At 42.4% G+C, this 23,246-nt stretch overlaps 1 protein-coding gene across 1 annotated transcript; it reads left to right on the top strand.

Moving 5' to 3' along the window:
* Positions 1–728: 728 nt before the first annotated feature.
* LOC137498489 (uncharacterized) lies at positions 729–21,723 on the top strand. Its single transcript, XM_068226046.1, has 3 exons — positions 729–866; positions 19,477–19,781; positions 20,931–21,723. The coding sequence occupies exons 1-3, from the start codon at positions 729–731 to the stop codon at positions 21,721–21,723; spliced, it is 1,236 nt and encodes a 411-aa protein (XP_068082147.1).
* The last annotated feature ends 1,523 nt before the right edge of the window (positions 21,724–23,246 follow it).

Raw genomic sequence — 23,246 nt, 5'->3', positions numbered from 1 at the left:
GGGAACTCAAGGAAGCGATGGTGAGACTTCACAATGATTTGCTCTTTGATATACCCTACGTGGGGCGACACAGAAAAAACTTTGACGACGATGGGTTAGGAAAGAGCTCGCTGTGAGAATTAAGAGACAGTAGTCTTAATTAAGTCACAGTCCCCAGCGTTGGCCTGGTTCGAACCCACTATCTCCCGAATGCAAGCTAACAGCTACGTGACGCAAACCGCGTAGCTAACTCACTTGGTCACTCGCAATGACAATTAAACGTTAACATAGCAACATAAAACTTGAAATTATTAAATTATTCATAAATGGGATACATTGGCATATGGCTTTGAGTGCCGGGAGATCGTAGGACGGGTTCGGCTCGCCATGTGCAGATCTTCTGATTTGACACCCGTAGGCGACATGCGCGTCGTGATCAGGATGAAATGATGATTAAGACAACACATACACCCAGCCCCCGTGCCAGGGAAATTAACCAATGATGGTTAAAATTCCCGACCCGTCCGGGAATCGAACCCGAGTCCCCTGTGACCAGAGGCCAGCACGCTAACCATTTAGCCATGGAGTCGGACAAATTATTCATATATAGGCATTCACAGTGAACGACGCAAACGTATTTACCAATGTTAAAATGGAATAAGCGAAGACCTGTACTCTATAAACCAACTGCCGTAGCCGTGTTGACACACCGGATCCCGTGAGATATCTGAAGTTAAGCAACATTGAGCATGGTCAAGATTTGGATGGGTTACCACGCGCTGTTGGTGGAGGGTAAGGGAATGCAGGAACGGAAACGAACTGGCTACCCTACCGTGCGTAAACTCCGGCTCAGGCACACCTCTGCGGAGGTTCGGACCTGCCTTCAGGTAGAATACACCTTTGCACTCTGTAAGTGACAGATAATTGAAAATGGGTGCTTGTGGCCAGATAGCGAAATACCTTGTTCTCGTACATTAACATAAACGACTTCTTTATTTCTCCTTTTTTTAGTCCGTCTCTGTGGTGTAGTGGTTAGTGTGATTAGCTGCCACTCCCGGAGGTGCGGGTTCGATTCCCGGCTCTGCCACGAAATTTGAAAGTGGTACGAGGGCTGGAACGGGGTCAACTCAGCCTCGGGAGGTCAACTGAGTAGAGGTGGGTTCGATTCCCTCCTCAGCCATCCTGGAAGTGGTTCTCCGTGGTTTCCCACTTCTCCTCCAGGCAAATGCCGGGATGGTACCTAACTTCAGGCCACGGCCGCTTCCTTCCCTCTTCCTTGTCTATCCCTTCCAATCTTCCCATCCCGCTGCAAGGCCCCTCTGTTCAGCATAGCAGGTGAGGCCGCCTGGGCAAGGTACTGGTCATTCTCCCCAGTTGTATCCCCCGACCCAGAGTCTGAAGCTCCAGGACACTGCCCTTGAGGCGGTATCCCTCGCTGAGTCCGAGGGAAAAGCCAACCCTGGAGGGTAAGCAGATTATGAATGAATGAATGAATGAATGAATGAATGAATGAATGAATCTTTTTAAAACTTTCTTTCACAATGTAATTCGCCTGCAATAGATGTCCAGGCGTTGGCTTTCAACACTGTATCTTTGTGTGATCTGTTTATTTTGACATACAAGCAGACAAGAATCTGATAAACGGCAACCAGCCATCCATCACACACATCTGAACAATATTGCGATGTGATTGGCTGATTTCTTATGTTCCGCAATTTTTTTTTTTTTTTTTTTTTTTTTGCTATTCGCTTAACGTTGCACCGACACAGATATGTCTTATGGCGACGATGGGATTGGAAAGGCTTAGGAAGTGGTGGGAAGCGGCCGTGGCCTTAATTAAGGTACAGCCCCGGCATTTGCCTGGTGTGAAAATGGGAAACCACGGAAAACCATCTTCAGGGCTGCCGACAGTGGGGCTCGAACCCACTATCTCCCGATTACTGGATACTGGCCGCACTTAAGCGACTGCAGCTATCGAGCTCGGTATGTTCCGCATAAACTGAAACGTAAAAGCTTGCACCTTGTAAGCTTCTATGTCAAGGTTTAATTCCACGGTTATTTTTGTTTACGCGGTCCATTGTGAACGGATCTATTGACAGCATATAGTTTTTACGTTTCTATTGCATTTCCTTTTAATTTTCTTTGCGAATGGGGCCACAGTAGTCCGAATGCTTGGTTGAATGGTCAGCGGTTCAGAGGGCCCAGTGTTCAGTTACCGGCCGGGCCGTGGATTTAAACTCTAAATTGTTAACTCCCCGAGTTCGGAGACAACGAGTTTGTGTTCGTCCCAATACACTTTTCTTCATCTACACATAACTTATCACATTGCAAACCACAACAGGAACATTCAATAGTGAATGCATCCCTTCATGTATGATTAGCCTCAGGAAGGGCATGCGATCGTAAAACTGGGCCAAATCCACGCAACTGTTAACTCCAGGAAAATTAGGAAAAGGGCCAGGAAATGGAATAGGGCCATAGTTCTTAATTATTTCTGCGTTAACAGGCGTAGACATGAATGGAACAACAATGTTATTATGATTTGCTCATTCATAAAAACTTGCTTAACGAATACTCGTGCTTCTTCTTCCTCTTCATATTCTTCTTCTTCTTCTTCTTCTTCTTCTTCTTCTTATTATTATTATCCAAAGCCGTTTCAGCCCAGGCCATGAAGGCCCCTGTAGGAGTGGATAGTAATGGCATCCACTATTCGCAACTTCGGCTCTACAGATAAAGTGGTTAGCTCTATCCCCAGTCAGCTTTGATCCTAGGAATTACGTTGATATTTACTTCTTGTGTAGGCTGAGTGAACCCCAGAGCCTTATACTCCCTCGAGGAGTCAAAATATCGTTTATAAATTTCTTAACATCCTGACGGGGAATTGAATATCCGTCTTTCGAATGAATCGAGCACATCTTTATCACATAGTTCAGGCAGCTAATAATAATAATAATAACAATAATAATAATAATAATAATAATAATAATAATAATAATAATACTCTTGGCTTTACGTCCCACTAACCAAATTTTACGGATTTCGGAGACGCCGAAGTGCGGAAATTTTGTGCCGAGGAGTTCTTTTACGTGACAGTAAATCTACGACACGAAGCTGACCTATTTGAGCACCGTCAAATACCACCGGACCGAACCAGGATCGAACATGCCAAACTGGGGTCAGATGGCCGTGCCCCAACCGTCTGAGCCACTCACCCCGGCAAGGCGGATTATTATTATTATTATTATTATTATTATTATTATTATTATTATTATTATTATTATTATTATTTTGTTGTTGTTTTGGGATAGTCCGTCCTTAACCCCTGATCAGTTAGATTTTTTAAAGGTAAGTCGTACTTTTCAATGTCAATAATAACTTGTAGTGTGTATTTATTCCTTGTTTGATAATGTGTTCTTTTTACAGGTATGTTATGGTGTAATATTTAAATTGGAATTGTGTGTTTCGCAGACTAGAAAGCTTTTATGTTTACATTTTTAATCAGCTAGAGACAGATGCCACACACTCACAGGTTGTCGGACGGGATTTCCACACCCAGTAAGCACGTGGTCCTATTGACAATTATCACTCCCTACTAGAGACAGAAGTAAAAACAAAAAAATCATTCCATTTAACTGTTTAATATTGGACATTATTCTTCAATGATGACTGCTGATATTAAACACGGATATACATTTAATATCTCATTCGTAATTATAAAATAATCATGGTCAATGTACTAACGACTCGTACAAGTGCAGGAAAATCAATAGGTCTTATGACGATGATGGGATAAGGAAGGCCTAGGAGTGGGAAGGAAGCGACCGTGACCTTAATCAAGGTACAGCCCCAGCATTTTCCTGGTGTGAAAATGGGAAACCACGGAGAACGATCTTTAGGGCTGTCGTCAGTGAGGTTCGAATCCACTATCTCCCGGATGGAAGCTCACAGCTGCGAGCCCCTAACTCGCCCGGTGCAGGAAAATCCTTAGTCTAACATTCAAAAAGACGATATGCCAGACAAACCATCAAACATATTGTCGATAAATATTCTTTGTCTTCCTGCTCCGGAAAATTTCTGGATTTCTAGTGTTACTCCAGAGAATCTCCAATTTATAAATAATTGAGTATTAATCTATAACATTTTCTCTTTTCTTACGTTGTAAGAATTGGTTGTAATGCCATACGCTAAATAAGTAAATAATCTGTATGAGTTCATAAGCAAGAACTGGACACGTTCGATCACAAAAAGTCAACAATCAACTATCTGCTACGTTTTAAAATTTTCCCCAGATAATTACGTCGAGTGTGCATCAATCGTCGGTCTTTATACATTCTCATTGCTGGATTCTCGATACAAAGTAATTTATGTTTCTCAATTGCAGGGTATATTTCTTCATCTAAAGTGATAATCATTAAGTACAAGAAAGGCCATAGATCGAGCACTTAACCGCAAACATTTTGTTGTGGAATATAGGTGGTTTTTATTAGAACACACTGACAAAAAAGAAAGCCAGTGAATGATTGCTCACGCCACGAGGACCGCACAAAGGGCTTGTGAAGGACACTATCTGTGAACAGAACTCATAACCGTCCACTCTCCTCTGGCCATGCCATTTTCTACGGGCTATTGAAGAAGGAAGCAAGACAGAAAGGATTTTATTGTCAGTAAAACGCGTCCCAAAGGAGGGCAACTTTTTTACGACCACACCCAGGCTTTTCAGTTAACTTCTCTTCGCTTATATCTCATTAGAGCTCAAGGCTTGCGCTGAAAACGTGTTCTCGGTGTGGAAAGTATAAAGCCAATTTCATACTGGTAAGATGTAGGCCTACATAAATCTGAAGACACTTTTTATTAGAATTAAACGGCAAAACTTTACTTTTATGCAAAATATGGTGCCTTCTCCGTTAAGATTTTTTAAAATAGTTATTTACGTCGCACCGACAAAGATACGTCTTATTGCGACGATGAGACAGGAAAGGACCAGCCTGCGAGTAGGAAGGAAGCTGCCGTGGCCTTAATTAATGTACAGCCCTAGCATTTGCCTGCCGTGAAAATGGTAATGCACGGAAAACCATCTTCAGTGCTGCCGACAGTGGGGTTCGAACCCACTTTCTTCCGAATACTGCATACTGGTCGCACTTAAGCGACTGCGTCTATCGAGCTCGGTATTAAGAAAAGAAAGCCCTCCTTAAACGAGAAGATTGAGCAAAGAGTAATAAATGATTTTGTAGATTTTTCAAGAATATATAGCAGAAATAATAATGCGTTTTATGCTGTAAAATGGCTGCCTTAATCCAGAATTTATGGCAAACATTTTGAGGTGCCGACGAGAAATCACTGTTTTGGAGTTATTATTTCAAACTACTTCATAAATTCTCGTTATTCATTGAAAGCAGTAAATCCAAAGGTAATTAGAGGAAATTTCTCCTTGATCAGCCTATTATAAGGGAAAAATGTTAACTCGACGAGTCAAGACGGTATACTTTTGTAGTTCAAACAAATATCTCGTCAATATTAAAGTCCATAAATTTGAAATTGCTAAATCTGAAGTGGCCATTATTTTTTCATGCCTGACTTACATTTGTGGCGGAGTTATGGCTCACGGCCCTCCCTTACACTTAACCACTTTAAAGAATAAAATTTAAAAAGGTAAACTAACTCAGATAGAGTAATTCTACAAATAAATTATACTACGAAGAGTTAAATAAGATTAGGTTACAAATCACTAAGGCAATTAATGTGACAATAGTAATATAAAGATGAATAATAATAATAATAATAATAATAATAATAATAATAATAATAATAATAATAATAATAATAATGTTTAAAGTGCATAATAGATAAATGAAAACCCATTCACACAACATACACACAATGACTCACACAACTTGGTTTTATGTTCCCAGGAAAAACTTTTGGCAGGCAGATTTGATTTTACGAAGGGAAGTAACGTGCCAAATATCCATTGGGAGTGTATTCCAGAGTCTCGATGAGGTAACTAAAAAGGAATGATTGTAGAAATTCGTTCGTTTTAGTGGAATTTCAAGTAGGGATTGAGAACGGGTACTCATTTCATGGAATGAGGAAAGGAAACGAAATTTAGAAGATAGGTAAGTAGGAGTGTTCTTTGAGAGTACTTGGTAAAGAAGTGCCATTAGGTGAAAAATTTCCTTCGTTCATATATGCGTAGCCATTTCAATGTTTTGAAATATGGTGTAACATGAGCGTCATGTCGCAGTTGGAATGCATGTCGTATGCATGAGTTCTGGGCTCGTTGAAGTCTTAAAGCTTGTTCAGCATTTAGATTGACCAATACCGTATCACAGTAGTCTAAAATTGGGAATAGTAGTGCTTGGCTCAATTTTAATTTAAGGTTTTGAGGAAACGTATTCTTGTGACGCTTCAGGGGATTAGTACATTACTTACCTGTTCATTCCAAGTCAGATTATGACAATGTTTATTTGAAAATAATATTAGCCGGGCTGAGTAGCTTAGATCGTCGAGCGCTGGCGTCCTGAGCTCAAGTTGGTGTGTTCGATTACGGCTCAGTCTGATGGTATTTGAAGTTGCTCAAATACGTCAGCCTCGTGTCTGTAGATATACCGTCACGTAAAATACCTTCCCCGGGACAGAATTCCGGCACTTCGACGTCTCCGAAAAACCACAAAAACGTAGGTTGAGGGATGTAAAATTAATCACATTATCACTATTACCGAGCAGTGTGGCCGCACGTGCTAACGCGCGCTATGGCTGTGGAGACAAGCTCTGCATTTAGGAGACGAGTGGCTTCGAAAACCACCGTCGCCTGTCCTGAGAATGGCCGTGAAAACATGCCTCATCGTTTCATTTCACCTCATCCCCGACCCCAAGAGGATTAAGGGGTAGGTATACATTCCTATTATTATTATTATTATTATTATTATTATTATTATTATTATTATTATTATTATTATTATTATTATTATTATTATTACGGAAATATCGTGGAACGAAAAGGTGTAAGAAGTGCCGGGATGAATGGGCAGACAAGGAAATGACTAGAGCATAAGTTACAGCACTAAATTTTGAAATATTATTTCTTTCCTTTTGTGTTTGATTTTAAAATATGATTGAGATTTGGAACAAATAACAGTTAAATAGAATAACAAATGAGCTCGTTAGTTCTAATAAAAACAGCGGACTATAAGTCCAAAAATCAGCTACAATAACTAAAGAGAATTATCAACAGGATAATATAGGCTCTGAACAAATACACTGTTTTATATGAGCACGTTTGCTCCATTCACTCACGGTTACACTCTAGCAGGTTTAGCTCCAAAAGTTAATATAATCCAGCCACTCAGAGGCATAAGTTTCTTTCAAAATTATGCATGATACACATCAAATAATGCGGTTACCATCATTTCTGCTCAACAGCCTATTACACAATCGTCTATAAACGATTATCAAATAAACAGGGGCAATGAGTGTCCATTCCAAATGGCCTTAACGTAAAAATAAATGTTTTCACACCATCGGCCAATAACAAAAGGCCAGGAGGCGAAACATTTGCACTCCTTTTAGGAAAAACACTTTAAACCCTATATGAGCTAATGGCCCGAATTTGCAGAGGCTAAGTCTATACTTCGGAGGGGTGACTAAACGACAAATATTAAATGCAGAAAAAAAGTTAAGAATTTAGAGGTTTAGAACATTTTTGTCTCCCCATATCAAGTTGAATGGAAATCAACAGAGGGTTCTTTTGTTCCCTTAATTTACATGTTTCCCAGCAGGGATTTGAACAGAGTCCTCAGACTTGCCCAAAATTTATATTTAAAGCTTAAATTAGGACTTTCCTTAAAATTAAAGAAGTTTGAAACATTCCCCTCAAGCTATCTGTTGTATGTCCGGCGCTCCCGTCTCGCTCCGTCAGCCAGCTGCACGCGCGCCTGTGTATCATTCTGCTAGCTTCGACGCGCAGCCCTCAGTGCGCGTGCCTGACCATCGAGTGTACTATAAATAGGAGCTCCCTGCCTGCTCAATTGCCCACTTGCCCTGGTGTCCAGCTCCAGAATACACCCTACGTCGAGCACGGAGGCTACTCCTTTTGAAAATGTGCTTCGACCAGGTGGACTGAATTTCTGGCAGTACGAGGTTTCACCTCTGGTCACCGCTCCCTTACCTGTTTCCGCTGCCTATGTTCCGTAATTCTTTTACAAGCCATTTTCATTCCCTAAGTTATGCAAGCTCCCTTAGTTTCGCTAGGTGGAAATTTCTTCAATCAATTGAACTTGCTTTTTAGGAATTCAGGCACTTCAACAAACAAGGACTCTCAAAGACATTTATGTTAGTGTGCCAGATAGTTTTCGACTATCAACGTGTCAATTCACAAAGACTATCTTTTCAAGATAGAAGTGTATATAAAGACTGTAAACCTGTACATATTGTATAAAGACAGACTTTTCTCAAGATTCAATATTCCTTTTTGCTTCAAAATAAATTTCAGTTATTTGTGTAAATATCATAAAGTGAAGCAATAAAAGTTGTGTTTTGTAAACTTCAACCTTGGTTACAACACAACTCTATGGCGACGAGGTAAAAACGCAACAACCTACAATTCTTCGACCCCAGTTGCCAACTCTATAGTGACGAGGTAAAAAAGCAACAAACTACACGTCATCGTCCCCAATCGCCAACTCTATAGCGACGAGGTACACACGACACTACAATTCAACAGGCCCAGTTGTCCACTCTACGGCGACGTGCTAAACAACAACGACACTCCAACCTGTTCTGACACACAGCTTACCTTACTCTTTCTTGCACGCATCTCGCAATGGCTACTGCGGAACAACTCGCTACGGTCTTCCAAGCCTTACAGCAGCAACAACAACAGTTTATGCAACAACAACAGGCAGCATTAATTCAGGCTATTCAAGCTATTTCTGTCTCTACACAGCCATCAGCTATTCCTCCGTTCTCTGCTTTTGATCCGGCTAAGGAAGAATGGTCAGTTTATTTAGCCCGTTTGCAACAGCATTTCATCTGCCATTCTGTCACAGATGATCAACGCCGCCGCGCACTATTTCTTAGTTCGGTTGGCAATGCTACGTGTGAATTACTACGTAAATTAAGTCCGGAAGAACACTTATCTGAGGTACCCTTCACGCAGCTCTTGGCCCGTCTCACGGAACACTATGCCCAAGCTCCTCACATAGTGGCTGCTCGCTATAAATTTTTTCAGAACAGAAAGCAACCCCATCAGACACATACTGAATGGATAACTGAATTGCGTGGTCTCGCTAAACCCTGCCAGTTCATCTGCTCCAAGGACGGTTGTGGTTCATCCTACACTGATTCTCTCATTCGGGACATGATAATATTACATACTCCTGAAGACAAAATACGTTTTGACGCTGTCAAGCAGAGTAACCCTTCTTTAGAAGACGTCCAGCGTATTGCTACGGTTTATGAGCTTACTACCAAGACTGCCGCAGCCATAGCTTCTCCACACGAAGTTGCACAAGTCTCGCCTCAGGCCCGCAAGTCCTCTGCTACAGTGAACCGTACGGATAAGGCGCTCTCCACCAAGCATTCTCGCCAGGTTCCCTCTCGTACTGCTACACGGAAGCCCAATTCTAAGAGCACCTCGAAACTCCTGCCTTCCTGCCGAGGTTGTTTCAAGCATCATGAACGTCGTGACTGTCGTTTTTTCAAAGCTACTTGTGAACGATGTAATAAACTTGGACACATTAAGACTGTCTGTCAAAGTTCGCTCCGCCCTGCTAAGACTACTGCAGCACGCCGGAAGCATATACAGCCCCGCCAAGACATGGAAGTTGATCAGATCAATCTTATTCTTCCCACAAAGGATTCTCACAAAATCATTATTCCTCTCTCATTCTCTGATCGATCTGTCGATTTTCAATTAGACACAGGATCACCTGTCTCTATTATTAACCTGACTACCTACCACGACTTAGGTTCACCTTCATGCTCTCCAGCTGACATCCAGCTCGTGACATTTAACAAGAAGAAAATTGACATCAAAGGTCAAATCAAGCTTCAGGCTAGTTATAAAGGAATTCAGAAGGCCATTCCTCTTCTCGTAGTTAACAACTACACTGCATCAAACATCATGGGCATGGATCTATTTAACTTATTTGGTTTCCAGATACATGACAACATTAACGTCGTATCTACATTGCATCCTACTTCTGACGTTACCGCTCTCCTAGCGCAGTTTCCTGAAGTCTTCGACTCTCAGCTCGGAACAGCCAAAGACTATACAGCTCCAATACAGCTGAACTCCGGAGCTAAGCCTCGCTTCAAGTCCAGTACCCCTAGGACTTCAAGACCAGGTCACGAACGAATTAGAAAGATGGATACAAACTGGAATTGTTGTACCAGTTACTTCTAGTCAATGGGCTACTCCACTCGTGGTAATCAAGAAACCTGATGGTAATGTTCGACTTTGTGGCGATTTTCGATCTACAGTCAACGCACAACTCGACACAGATATCTTTCCTATTCCACGTCCAGAAGACTTATTCCGTCGTCTCTCTGGTGGACAATTCTTCTCTCGAGTTGATCTTAAAGAAGCATATCTCCAGCTACTTTTAGACGAAGAATCTAAGAAATTTCTCACACTCAACACTCCTCTCGGACTGCTCCAGCTCCAGCGGCTCCCATTCGGTGTTTCATCCTCAGCGGCTATTTTTCAGCGCTATTTGGCTCAACTCACCGCCTCCATTCCCGGTTGTGCTAACTACCTGGATGATATTATTGTTACTGGAAAAGATCATCAGGAACATCTAACCAATCTACGCCTCCTTCTCCAGAAATTGAAAGACAATGGCCTACGAGCGAATCTCGCTAAATGTACCTTCTTTCAGCCTCAAGTTCACTACCTAGGACATATACTTGATAAGAATGGAATTCGTCCTAGTACACAGAATGTCTCAGCGATAGTAAACATGCCAGCACCTCAGAACCTCAAGCAGCTTCAGTCCTTCATAGGCAAAGCGAACTATTACAATAAGTTCATTCCACGCTTCGCTACAGTGGCAGCTCCATTAAACGCTCTACGTAAAAAAGGTGTTAAGTTTCAGTGGACTCCGCAATGCCAACAGGCATGGAAAACAATCAACACCGCCTTAATTCAAGCTATACAACTCACTCATTTTCAGCCCGACAAGATCATCACGCTAGCTACTGACGCTTCAGACTACGGTGTCGGTGCCGTTCTCTCCCAGAAGGATCGTCATGGACAAGAACGCCCCATCGCCTTCGCTTCGAAAACACTTAATGACCATCAACGTCGATACTCACAGATAGCGAAAGAAGCTTTAGCCATCATCTTTGGTATTCGCCGTTTCAATGAATATCTCTATGGCAACCATTTCCTGATCATTACCGATCATAAGCCTCTCGTACACTTATTCCATCCTGGTAATAAGATCCCAGAGAATTCCCTCCGAAAGCTTCAAAGATGGTCCATGTTCCTTTCTGATTATTCCTATCAGATTGTATATCGAGCCACATCCCAGCATTGTAATGCTGATGCCCTCTCCCGCTTACCCGTTGGTCCTGATACTGCCTTCGATTCTCAAGAATCTGAATGTCTTCAGTTGGACATAGAACTTGAAGATACTGTATCCAGTTTTCCTATTGATGCTACCTGCATAGCTAGAGCTACGGATAAGGACAGTACACTTGCTACTGTACGTACTTACATCCGCAACGGTTGGCCTCTTCAGAGCACACTTCCTGCCCACCTGGCACCTTATCATCGTATGCAGCATCGTCTCACGACTCGTGCCGGAGTTGTATTACTAGAAGCAGGCACCATCTTCCGAGTGGTTATCCCACTTAGCCTACAGAAACAAGTTCTCGAATTATTACACCAAAGCCATTGGGGTATTTCCAGAACAAAGCAACTCGCCCGTCAACACTGCTACTGGCCCGGTATTGATGCCGCCATCGAAAAGCTAATACGTCATTGTGAGCAATGTCAAACGAATCAGAACGCCCCGTCTTCTGATCTTGCTTCATGGCCTCCTGCTACTACTCCATGGGAACGAGTTCACATCGATTTCGCAGGTCCTTTCCTCAATTCCATGTGGTTAATAGTCATCGATTCACTGTCAAACTTTCCATATGTAGTGGATATGCATTCGACTACTACAACCGAAGCTACCATTCGTGCTCTCCAGAAAATCTTTACTACAGAAGGTTTACCGCAAGTACTCATTTCGGACAACGGACCTCAATTTACAGCTACTGCTTTTCAGAACTTTTGTACACATAATGGCATTCGTCATATACTAGCACCACCTTTTCACCCTCAATCTAATGGTGAAGCTGAACGCTTCGTACAAACATTTAAAAGAAGTATGAAGAAAGCTGTCTCTTCAGGCTTAACTAAAGACCAAGCCTTGCTCCAACTCTTAAACAACTACAGAACTCTACCCGGCGCTGATAATATCACTCCTGCACAGAAGCTCCATGGACGACCTCACAGAACTTTACTTTCTCTGTTACAGCCTCTTCCGGCCCAGCATAAGACCTCACCAAAGAAGTTCTCCCTCAACGACAAGGTCTACACCAGGACATTCAAATCCAACCCACTATGGATACCTGGAGTCATCTGCAGATCTTTGGGTCATCGTCTATACGAGATACAGACTACGGAGAAACGTATCTGCCGCCATCAAGACCAGATACGTCTGCGCTACCGCCCCTGTCCAGCTATTGATGCTATTGCTAAACCAGATAAATCTATTGCTGAACGCGCTTTAGATCATTTAATAACAATGGGTTCCTTTCAGGACGAGACAGCGCCACTCCGCCCAGTTCCAGCTCCGGACAATACAACAGAGAAATCAGCAGCTCCGCCCCAGCATCGCAGTCGCCGCCAGCGCCGCCGCCGTTTCACGCCGTACCGGCGTATTTAGGAGGGGAGGGTGTTGTATGTCCGGCGCTCCCGTCTCGCTCCGTCAGCCAGCTGCACGCGCGCCTGTGTATCATTCTGCTAGCTTCGACGCGCAGCCCTCAGTGCGCGTGCCTGACCATCGAGTGTACTATAAATAGGAGCTCCCTGCCTGCTCAATTGCCCACTTGCCCTGGTGTCCAGCTCCAGAATACACCCTACGTCGAGCACGGAGGCTACTCCTCTTGAAAATGTGCTTCGACCAGGTGGACTGAATTTCTGGCAGTACGAGGTTTCACCTCTGGTCACCGCTCCCTTACCTGTTTCCGCTGCCTATGTTCCGTAATTCTTTTACAAGCCATTTTCATTCCCTAAGTTATGCAAGCTCCCTTAGTTTCGCTAGGTGGAAATTTCTTCAATCAATTGAACTTGCTTTTTAGGAATTCAGGCACTTCAACAAACAAGGACTCTCAAAGACATTTATGTTAGTGTGCCAGATAGTTTTCGACTATCAACGTGTCAATTCACAAAGACTATCTTTTCAAGATAGAAGTGTATATAAAGACTGTAAACCTGTACATATTGTATAAAGACAGACTTTTCTCAAGATTCAATATTCCTTTTTGCTTCAAAATAAATTTCAGTTATTTGTGTAAATATCATAAAGTGAAGCAATAAAAGTTGTGTTTTGTAAACTTCAACCTTGGTTACAACACTATCTGCATGGAGCTATCACATGGTAAGAAATTTTTGCCATTACCTTGAGTAGTTAGGCCTTCCGAACGCCGCCCTGCAGCCCGTGTCCCCTAATAATCCACCACACTCACTAGACCGGAGCGATGAAAATGACAATAGGGCCCTAAAGCTCCCAGCTTTTATAGCATCTGCGAGGGGAAGTTTCCAGAACTCTTTACAGATAGGCTGGTTGTTTTACACACCCCCAATTTTAATTGCCTAGAGTGAGTAATCCAAAAGTTTCCGATTGGTTAATAACTAAGGAAGAAGGAAGGAGTAGTGGTGTTGACAACTTTGATACATAAATAAACTACGTACAAAAACTTAAGGTTTGCCAACCGTAAAAATTAACTTTCCATTAAGAATTAATTATCCTTAATCCCGCCAGAGGGGGCACTTATGCCGATGGTAGAGACATCTAATGGTTGAAAGTCCATGTATCTTGCATTTCTTTCTTTCTTAATCTGCTTACCCTCCAGGGTTGGCTTTTATCTCGGACTCAGCGAGGGATCCCAGCTCTACCGCCTCAAGGGCAGTGTCCTGGAGCGTGAGATATTGGGTCGGGGATGAAACTGGGGAGGATGACCAGTACCTCGCCCTGGCGGCCTCACCTGCTATGCTGAACAGGGGCCTTGTGGGGGAAGGGAAGATAGGAAGGGATAGACAAGGAAGAGGGAAGGAAGCGGCTGTGGCCTTAAGTTAGGTACCATCCCGACATTTGCCTGGAAGAGAAGTGGGAAACCACGGAAAACCACTTCCAGGATGGCTGAGGTGGGAATCGAACCCACTTCTACTCAGTTGACATCCCGAGGCTTAATGGACCCCGTTCCAGCCCTCGTACCACTTTTCAAATTTCGTGGCAGAGCCGGGAACCGAACCCGGCCCTCCGGGGGTGGCAGCTAATCACACTACTCACTACACCACAGAGGCGGATATCTCGCATTTCACTAGTTCAAATTTCAAGACGAAGATAACGTAATAGAAAGTGCGCGGTTTAAGAGGACGGAGAAGGTGTACCCCCGGTACAATTGTTATTATTATTATTATTATTATTATTATTATTATTATTATTATTATTATTATTATTATTATTATTATTATTATTATTATTATTATTCGGTCTAATGGCATATACATTTTATTGAATCACCAAGAAAAATAATAACTTCTCCTCCTAGCAAATACTGGGAGGGTACCTATTTTAGGGCCACGGCCTCTTCCTTCCCTTCCCCTTTTCTATCGGTTCCGATTGTCCCATCCTACTAAAAGGCCCCTGTTCAGCATAGCAGGTGAGGCCACCCGGGCAAAGTACTGGTCCTCTACTCCGACCCAAAATCTCGCGCTCCAGGACACTGCCCGTGAGACGGTACAGGTGGGATCCCTCGCTGAGTCCGAGGAAAAAACCAACATGGAGGGTAAACGGATTAAGAAAGAAATTAACATTAAAATACTTCCAGAAAAAATGTAATAAAAATCCTCAAAGTATGCACTAAACATGCAATATCAAAATTGCACAAGGGTTAAACTTTATTGATATTTATTCAAAAATAGTTTTATTTTTAAGATAAATTTCATACAAACTACACATTGTTTTAGGTGCGATTCTCATGTTAATCTAGACATTACCGAGCTCGATAGATGCAGTCCCTTAAGTGCGGCCAGTATTCAGTAATCGGGAGATAGTGGTTCCGAGCCCCACTGTCGGCAGCCCTCAAGATGGTTTTCCGTGGTTTCCCATTTTCACACCTGGCAAATGCTGGGGCTGTACCTTAATTAAGGCCACGGCCGCTTCCTTGCCATTCCTAGGCCTTTCCTATACAATCGTCGTCATAAGACCTATCTGTGTCGGTGCGACGTAAAGCAAATAGCAAAATCTAGTCACTAAATACAATGCACTGCAAGATCTTTTCAAGTTTTCAGGAGATAATTTTCGTCGACGGTTGGAAAGTATTCTCTTATTCACGGAAAACTATTCCTTGAAATCGTTTGAGGTCACAGATACATCCTGCAGCACAAGGATGTGGGTGGGAGGAATGTCCCCTGGGGGGGTTCCGCGTTTCTCCGCTGAGAATCTATCTAGCAGGAGACAAAATGGCATAACACAAATTTCTATGAAGGACAGCGTCAAATTTCTTCACGACTTGTTCACCTACAGATCCATGGGTAGAAATTACCTTTTCCCTTATGTGTCACAGATGTTGAAAAATCTACTTGAGTGTTGCACGAGACCTTTCTCTACTTGCGGCACAACATATACTAAATTATCGATGACTCAACACGGCATACCAATACACCATCCCCATCAAAAACATATGATTCACTTACAGTGATTACATAATGTGTCAATAAGAAACTATTCTGCTTCTTTTTACTCCTTATTATTAGGTTATTATCATCATCATCATCATCATCATCATCATCATCATATGTTTACCCTCCAGGGTCGGCTTTTCCCTCTGACTCAGCGAGGGATCCCACCTCTACCGCATCAAGGGCAGTGTCCTGGAGCTTCAGACTCTTGGTCGGGGGATACAACTGGGGAGAATGACCAGTACCTCGCCCAGGCGGCCTTACCTGCTATGCTGAACAGGGGCCTTGTGGAGGGATGGGAAGGGATAGGCAAGGAAGAGGGAAGGAAGCGGCCGTGGCCTTAAGTTAGGTACCATCCCGGCATTCGCCTGGAGGAGAAGTGGGAAACCACGGAAAACCACTTCCAGGATGGCTGAGGTGGGAATCGAACCCACTTCTACTCAGTTGACCTACCGAGGCTGAGTGGACCCCGTTCCAGCCCTCGTACCACTTTTCAAATTTCGTGGCAGAGCCGGGAATCGAACCCGGGCTTCCGGGGGTGGCAGCTAATCACGCTAACCACTACACCACAGAGGCGGACTTAGGTTATTATTATTATTATTATTATTATTATTATTATTATTATTATTATTATTATTATTATTATTATTATTATTATTATTAAACAGAAATCTAGCCATACGTTTATTTACAATTCATGAACATTTATTCACTGCAGAAAGTACAAAGTCCGCCTCTGTGGTGTAGTGGTTAGCGTGATTAGCTGCCACCCCCGCAGGTCCGGGTTCGATTCCCAGCTCTGCCACGAAATTTGAAAAGTGGTACGAGGGCTGAAACGGGGTCCACTCAGCCTCGGGAGGACAACTGAGTAGAGGTGGGTTCGATTCCCACCTCAGCCATCCTGGAAGTGTTTTTCAGTGGTCTCCCACTTCTCCTCCAGGAAAATGCCGGGATGGTACCTAACTTAAGGCCACGGTCGCTTCCTTCCCTCTTCCTTGCCTGTACCATCCAATCTTCCCATCCCTCCGCAAGGCCCCTGTTCAGCATAGCAGGTGAGGCCGCCTGGGCGATGTACTGGTCACTCTCCCCAGTTGTATCCACCGACCCAAAGTCTGAAGCTCCAGGACACTGCCCTTAAGGCGGTAGAGGTGGGATCCCTCGCTGAGTCCGAGGGAAAAACCTACCCTGGAGGGTAAACATATTAAGTAGAAGAAGAAGAAGAAAGTACAAATTTTATAACAAGTTGATAACTCTGATCAAATCTTCAGTGCTATACCTCCGCCTGGCAAGCTGCACACCGGCGACTGATCAGTGGCAGAATCGTTGACAGTGCAAGCCTCATTTCTTTATTGACGAATCTGAATCTCTCCCTCTCAGATACTTTAACCTCACTTAACGTTGAGAATACAGTATTTCACACAAGTATGTGGTCGAAAATGGTAATAACAGATAAACTGCAATGCTGCAGGTACCTGGTTATTCATTCCTTGTTGTCAACGAAACGTTTCCAAAGGATCATCGAGAAGTTTTAATGTCAGTGTCAATGTCAATAGGTTTGGCCATTAAAATTTTTGTCGTAAAGGACCCTGGAAGATGTTTGTGACTTTTACAATTACAATTAAAGTAAGAAATAAATAGTTTACCGACATTAAGGTAATTAGGTGATTAGGTTTATTATAAAGTTTAATTAAATGAGGGGTGGCTTCTGTATTTAGAGAATTAGATATTAGATCAATCCTATAGCGTCAAATTATTTGATATATTATTTTTCTCCTATTTTAAGATTATTTTTTGGCTTTAATGACTTGAATGATTTATCCTTTTATAACAATTTTATTTACTTTTAATTTGGAGATTTTTTTAGTGTGTACAAGCTTAGAAATCCGCCAGTTTTTCTTCAATATTATTTGAAGATGATTTGAAGTCACAATGAATAGATCACGAATCCAATCGAAATCTTGAACATATTCTCCAAAATACTTCTTGAACTACTGCCGAACAACTCGAACAACCCATTTTCAGTTCTCCGTAATCACAAATTCAATTTATTCACAAATCCTTCTTGTATTTTTCTGTTCAGCTCATTCATGTGTACGAAAATATTGGAAATATACCGGGGGTATATGCATATGCAACCAGCTAAGAATTAAATATCTCTTAGTCCTACCTTGCACAATATCTTACAGCAATTTTAAGTGCAGTTAGTCCGATATCGAGTTCCGCGCGCAATGCTAAAAGGGGTACAAGAGGCGATAAGTGAGGCTCATCTCAAAAACACTACTATTTTATGTAGAGTGGAGTTCAATACTCTAGTCAGTTTTACGAAATGTTATTGTACTGTACAAACCATAGCCACTTATTTAGCTGTCGGTAGAGAATTGCGCACCTGATTGGTTCAAGAGGCCATTTTCTTTTGACAGAAACGGTGGTCTCAGTATCAAAGAAAACGCGTCCCACTCGTTGGCTGAACGGTCAGCGTACTGGCCTTCGGTTCAGAGGGTCCCGGGTTCGATTCCCTGCCCGATCCGGGAATATAACCTTAATTGGTTAATTCCAATGGCACGGGGGCTGGGTGTATGTGTTGTCTTTATCATCATTTCATCCTCATCACAACGCGCAGGTCGCCTACGGGTGTCAAATAGAAAGACCTGCACCTGCAGAGCCGAACCCGTTCTGGGATATCCCGGCACTAAAAGCCATACGACATTACATTTCATAGAAAACGCGATAGTCCGCCTCTGTGGTGTAGGGGTTAGTGTGATTAGCTGCCACCCCTAGAGGTCCGGGTTCGATTCCCGGCTCTGCCAAGAAATTTGAAAAGTGGTACGAGGGCCGGAACGGGGTCCACTCAGCCTAGGGAGGTCAACTGAGTAGAGGTGGGTTCGATTCCCACCTCAGCCATCCTAGAAGTGGTTTTCCGTGATTTCACACTTCTCCTCCAGGCAAATGCCGGGATGGTACCTAACTTAAGGCCACGGCCCCCTTCCAATCTTCCCATCCCTCCACAAGGCCCCCTGTTGAGCATAGCAGGTGAGGCCGCTTGGGCGAGGTACTGGTCATTCTCCCCAGTTGTATCCCCGACCCAAAGTCTGAAGCTCCAGGACACTGCCCTTGAGGCGGTAGAGGTGGGATCCCTCGCTGAGTCCGAGGGGAAAACCAAGCCTGGAGGGTAAGGAGATTAAGAAGAAGGAGAAGAAAACACGATAGGTTAGGACCAATTGCAGACATGTCAATTCACCGCCATTTTGTATAGTCTCATCACATCGAAATTGATAAAAACGCGTTCTTCACAGTATTTTATAATCTGTGGCACACAAATGCTGTAAGGACAGCAGATGTGATAGCTTACGTCATGGAATTACTACCGTTACAGCGTTCAATAAAGTCAGAAAACTGGACAATAAAGGTCGATTCACACATCTCCGGGACGTGACGGCGCTCTCCGTTTCCGTATCCGTCCTTTCCGACATGAATATTTCACGTCTGTTCTCACACTTCAGTTCCGTGCAGTTCCGTGCAGTTATAAGCCAGCAATCAAGTGTTCCATGATGAGTTTTCTTAGTGATGATGAACTGTTAATGATAGCTATAATCTTGGATGAAGAGGAGAAAGAGAGGAAGAAACAGTGGGTTCATCCTATATGGAAACGCAGGGATAAGGAAGGAGAGTTTTCTACTCTATATAAGTGCTTGAAGGACGACGAAGTAAAATTTCACGGATATTTCAGAATGAGCAGAAATACATTCAGTGAGTTGTTTAAGAAGGTAGAGCCTTTAATTACAAGAAAGGACACGTTTTGGAGACCTGCAATTACACCGATGGAAAGACTGGCTGTATGCCTGCGGTAAGTAGACTTAAGTAATATTAAAATAAAATGAAAATGAAGTAAGTACATTCGTGTTCATGACAACAATTTTGTAGTAGCATAAATGAACAAAAATACAATATTTTGTAAAACATCATACCGTGAACTTTACGAGGAAGAATTTAAGAAATATGTATTTAAAACAGCAGGGAAAAAATTGAAATCATTAGTGTTTTTGGATGTTGAAATAACTGTCATGTTACTGAGTTGATTTTTCACCAAACTTCTGCCAATAAAGTTGTAGGTTATCTTCATTGTTGTTGACTGTTGAACACGATGAAGAACTGAGAGTATCTGTAGTCGCATTTTCTGGTAGTGCCTCTAAGGGTTGAAATGCCCTCTCACCAGATGCTGTTGTCGAGCTGGTACTTTGCTCTGTCAGCATCATCATTTCATATTTATGTGCGGTTGCGAAAATTTCTGATTTAGCTAAACTCAAGTAGTATGGAGACAGTGACTTCAACATAGGCGAAATTCCAAATAAAAAAGCATCAACGGGGTGTTGTAGATGTTCATTGGCCCGGTTAGATATAGCTGAGCCCTGCGCAGAATTTTTTTCGATGATGTATTTCATCAGTATCGACGATGCTGTTGGTTCATCCTGTAGCTTCCTTTTCTTACAATACCTTCGAGGGGTTGAAAACGTTGAGGAGTCAGTTTTATCACTGATGTTTCCTGTAGATATACCCTTGTTGTTTACATCGTGAGGTACAGGCTGCTGCTTGGATTGCGGTTGTTCTGCTGTATTTGAAGTATCATGTTCTTCCTCGTCTTCACTTTCAAAATCGTCAACTGCGGACAGATTGATGTTTCCCTTAGTTTCTCTTTCATTGAAGTATTTATCCAAGAAACTTAATTGATCCGCAAATCTGTAGCGTTTTACAGTTTTTGCTGCCTCCCCACTTTTAGTTCTCAGTTTTTTCAGCCACTTCTTATAATTATCTCTTAGGTTGTTCCACCTTGCTTTGCACCTTTCACCTGGAAAAATAAATAAATTATTTAGGCATTTACTCTTTTGAAATTAGGTACGAATTTAATTAATAATTAAGTATTTAATAGTTCGTGTTTACTCATAATGATAAGTTTATTGTGAATTCATAAAATTAGGTATTTTTGTATTTGTTTCAGATTCCTCGCAACCGGAGATTCATTTAAAACAATATCTTACAGCTATCGTCTTGGGCATTCCACTGTACACAAGATTGTGAAAGAAACTTGCGAAGCTATAATAAGAGCACTGATACATGACGTAATGCCTCATCCAACAGAAGAAATGTGGAAAGCCACAGTGAAAGACTTCCAAGAACGCTGGAATTTTCCGAACTGTTTGGGATCAGTTGATGGTAAACACGTCGTCATTCAGGCTCCGCCGAACAGTGGCTCCCAGTATTTCAATTATAAGAAAACATTTTCAGTTGTTTTATTAGCACTTGTAGATGCCAACTATAACTTCATTGCTGTCGACATTGGATCGTACGGTAAGAACAGCGATGGAGGTGTCTGGGCTCATTCGAATATTGGGAAAGCTTTTGAACAAGGTGCCTTATCAGTTCCTGGATATACACAATTGCCAGGTTCGTCCGTTGAAATACCACATGTAATAGTGGGTGACGAGGCATTCCCTTTAAAGTCATATATTATGAGACCGTATCCAGGCCAACAATTGGACAGAACAAAGCGAATATTCAACTATCGACTCAGTCGTGCTCGGAGGGTAGTTGAAAACACTTTCGGTATTCTAACCCAGAAATTTCGAATTTACAACAGACGAATTCAATCAAAGCCGGAAAGCGTTGATAACATAATACTAGCGACTTGTGTGCTACACAATTTCATTAGAAAGTATGACGACAGTGTTTTCACGCTTATAAATGAAAGAAGTGATTCCACAAACCAAGAGTTTGTCAATCCACAGCTCTAAAACTTGCCCCCTCGTGGTGGGAATTCGACCAGAGAGGCTTTCTGCATAAGGGATAAGTTAAAAGATTATTTCTGCTCAGAAGCTGGTTCAGTACCGTGGCAAGAACACATATGAAAGATGTCGATAACGTCACTTAGTGAGTGGCTGAAGACCTTCCCGATATGCTAGTATATTAAGTTCTGAGAATGTCAATTTTTAGTAACATAATTAGTATCTTATGATTATTATATTATTTTATATAGGCCTACTGTATATGATTATACTCGTATAATTGTTATAACTATTGTTTATAATGTTATGTTTATAACTATATTAAATTTGGATTGATATTCACATTGTCGCAGGTACATAGGCGTCGACTTGTTAAACATTTAGAAGGTGGGGGGGGGGGAGGTTGTGCAATAAAGTGAGGTATTAGTAAATTATTTACTACAACTACTAGAGAAGAAGGTATTAATGATATTAGTGCACTACATTTGCTTTTAATTACTTGAAAAATTAAATAAATGAAATTGTTGATTAATTTTTAATGCCCCTGACTTTGTAGGTTGGGGGCAGAAAGTGCCTTGTCGCGCTAAAGTCGGTGCCTATGTACAGACAGACTGATTTTCTTAATCTTAAAAGCAGAAAAAATTGGTTACCTACCTTCAGCTTCCATTTTCTCGCCAATTTCCTCCCATACACGCTTCTTCAAACCACTATCCATATATTTTGAATCAGCTAAATTATATAGAAAAGAGTGTGCCTTCACTAATTCAATCAGCAGTTCGTCCTTCATTTTGGAAGATAAAGTTCAAACGTACACAGATAACTTCAGTACTCTACGAAAGCAGAGAAGCAGGAAGGCGCGATGAGAGAAATCACGTCCGTGAAAGCAAGAAAATATCGTTGGCGAGCGAATACGTATTGCCGGCACGGATCACGGAGAAGCACTGAAGGTCACGGCGAATGACGTCAACGGAAGTGTATGAACTCATCCCTTCGTTTACATGGCGACGATATTTTATTTTCACGGAAGATGCCGTCACGGCACGGAGAGCGCCGTCACGTCCCGGAGATGTGTGAATCGACCTTAAGCCTGCAACTCATCAGTAACTTTACTTTACTTTAGGAAGAGGGAAATTTCGCTCTCCTCCCGAATAAAGAGTTGCAAGGGCTACCCGCTCGCTTGCGAAGTAGCTGCGCAGACTTACGCATCTTACGTGCACGAAGGTAAGCTGCAGGGAACAGTGAGGGATCGAAACCTTAATGAGCCATTCCTTTTTTTAAATTTCATTTTGTACACTTCTAGGCTTCCTTTACGAAGACTTGATTTTTCTGAAGTCTCAGACATTATTCTAAGGAAGTTATAGTAAACAGACATAATAATTGGTTCGAACCCCACTGTCGGCAGCTCTGAAGATGGTTTTCCGTGGTTTCCCATTTTCACACCAGGCGAATGCTGGGACTATACCTTAATTAAAGCCATGGCCGCTTCATTCCCACTCCTAGCCCTTTCCTGTCCCATCGTCGCCATAAGACCT

Source organism: Anabrus simplex, chromosome 2, assembly GCF_040414725.1.
Source record: "Anabrus simplex isolate iqAnaSimp1 chromosome 2, ASM4041472v1, whole genome shotgun sequence".
Lineage (NCBI taxonomy): Eukaryota > Metazoa > Arthropoda > Insecta > Orthoptera > Tettigoniidae > Anabrus > Anabrus simplex.
This window is presented reverse-complemented; position numbering and strand designations above follow the sequence as displayed.